General features: G+C 41.0%; 1 protein-coding gene across 1 annotated transcript in view; it reads right to left on the bottom strand.

Annotated features, from left to right (window-relative positions):
- Window positions 1-977: 977 nt before the first annotated feature.
- Window positions 978-1,457, bottom strand: part of LOC112347288 — a 2,026-nt gene continuing 1,546 nt past the window's right edge. Inside the window, exon 5 of the mRNA XM_024677946.1 lies at window positions 978-1,424. Within this exon, the coding sequence (XP_024533714.1) occupies window positions 1,114-1,424 (311 nt within the window). The 3' untranslated portion in view covers window positions 978-1,113. The remainder of the gene's footprint in view (window positions 1,425-1,457) is intronic.

Genomic DNA, 1,457 nt, shown 5'->3' with positions numbered 1-1,457 from the left:
CAAGGAGCAAGTGTAGGATGAAATCACCTATTGAGCAGGTGGCAAAGATAAGGGTATGGGAAGCCAACATTGAGAGGATGTTGAAACAAAAGGAATCTAGGATAGGTTTAGAGATTCCCACAAAGTAGTAGACCCTTTGATTAATTTTGTGAAGTAATCATTGTTTGTTTCTCTCACAGCTAGCTAAATTTTCACTTGGTTGTAGTGCAATGCAATGGAATTGGCATAGCATATCACCTCCTGGCCTCAATGTTGGTAGAGACATTGTTGGATTGAAGACAGCTACAAACCCAAATGTATTTTGCAGGTTAAGATAAGGTGCCACCTTTTCTTGGTTGGGAAAAGTTTCCAATGAACAAGATTTCTTAACATCTTAGTGTGAGGAGATTTGTGGCTAGGATTTGCATGTGCATCAGATTAAAAAGCTCATTGGGTCCTTAGATCTTTGTCTAGAACTTTAGTACTCTCATTGACTTTGTGCTTCTACATTATTGGAGGAGCTCACTTCGTAGCTAGCTACGTGGTGGAATCAGGGCAAGTTCGACCGTTACCCCTTCCTAGGTAGCACAGATGATCCAATATTGAAATTGGAGTAGACTGATTTCTAGAAACCTGTAGACTACTCTCTGCTGTAAGTTATACATGTTGTTCTAGGAGCTATTAAAAATAAGGCCCTGCTACCACTAAGCATTGGCAATGGCTACAAAAATTCTGATGTGTGTAGCTAACAGAAAATTCTCTTTCATAAAGTGGCAAAATGCTTTGATTATACTGTTGATGTGGGCATGAGGGAGTTGGGATTTACACTCTCACTATCATACCCTATGTGTTGTCTAATTTCAGACCCATCTCTCATCACAATGCATATGAATATAGTATCAACTACAATATTCCAAAAGAGCATGGGCTCGAATGCTCATGCACCACAAAAACTTTTTTGTGGTGTATGAGCACTCACCACACATTCAGCACAACACTTAAAAATGATATAGTGAGTATTGGTAAAAGATATTCACGCCCATTAGGTTAAGATACATATCTCTTTCTATACAGGACAATTGCACACATTAATACTTTGTGCAAACCATTGATGGTGCTTGTCAAACCTCCTGGTTACCTTTTTCGCTTCGTGGCACCTTTAGAGCGTGTTCTTCCAACCTGTCCTTGGGTTTTAGAGCGTGTTCTTCCAACCTGTCCTCGGGTTTTAGAGCGTGTTCTTCCAACCTGTCCTTGGGTTTTAGAGCGTGTTCGTCCAACCTGTCCTCGGGTTTTAGAGCGTGTTCTTGGTGGTGCTCTTCGCTCAGCACCCCGTGGATTACCACTAGGTTCGTAGGTTGGATCAAAAGGTTCTCTCGTTTGTTTTCCTCTCCAACTCCAACTTGCAGCTGCTAGCATTGATGTGTGCCTCACGGCACTAAATAAACCTACACATACAACATAAAAACATAAAAACCAAT

The sequence above is a fragment of the Selaginella moellendorffii genome, unplaced genomic scaffold (genome assembly GCF_000143415.4).
Source record: "Selaginella moellendorffii unplaced genomic scaffold, v1.0 SELMOscaffold_20, whole genome shotgun sequence".
Classification (NCBI taxonomy): domain Eukaryota; kingdom Viridiplantae; phylum Streptophyta; class Lycopodiopsida; order Selaginellales; family Selaginellaceae; genus Selaginella; species Selaginella moellendorffii.
This window is presented reverse-complemented; position numbering and strand designations above follow the sequence as displayed.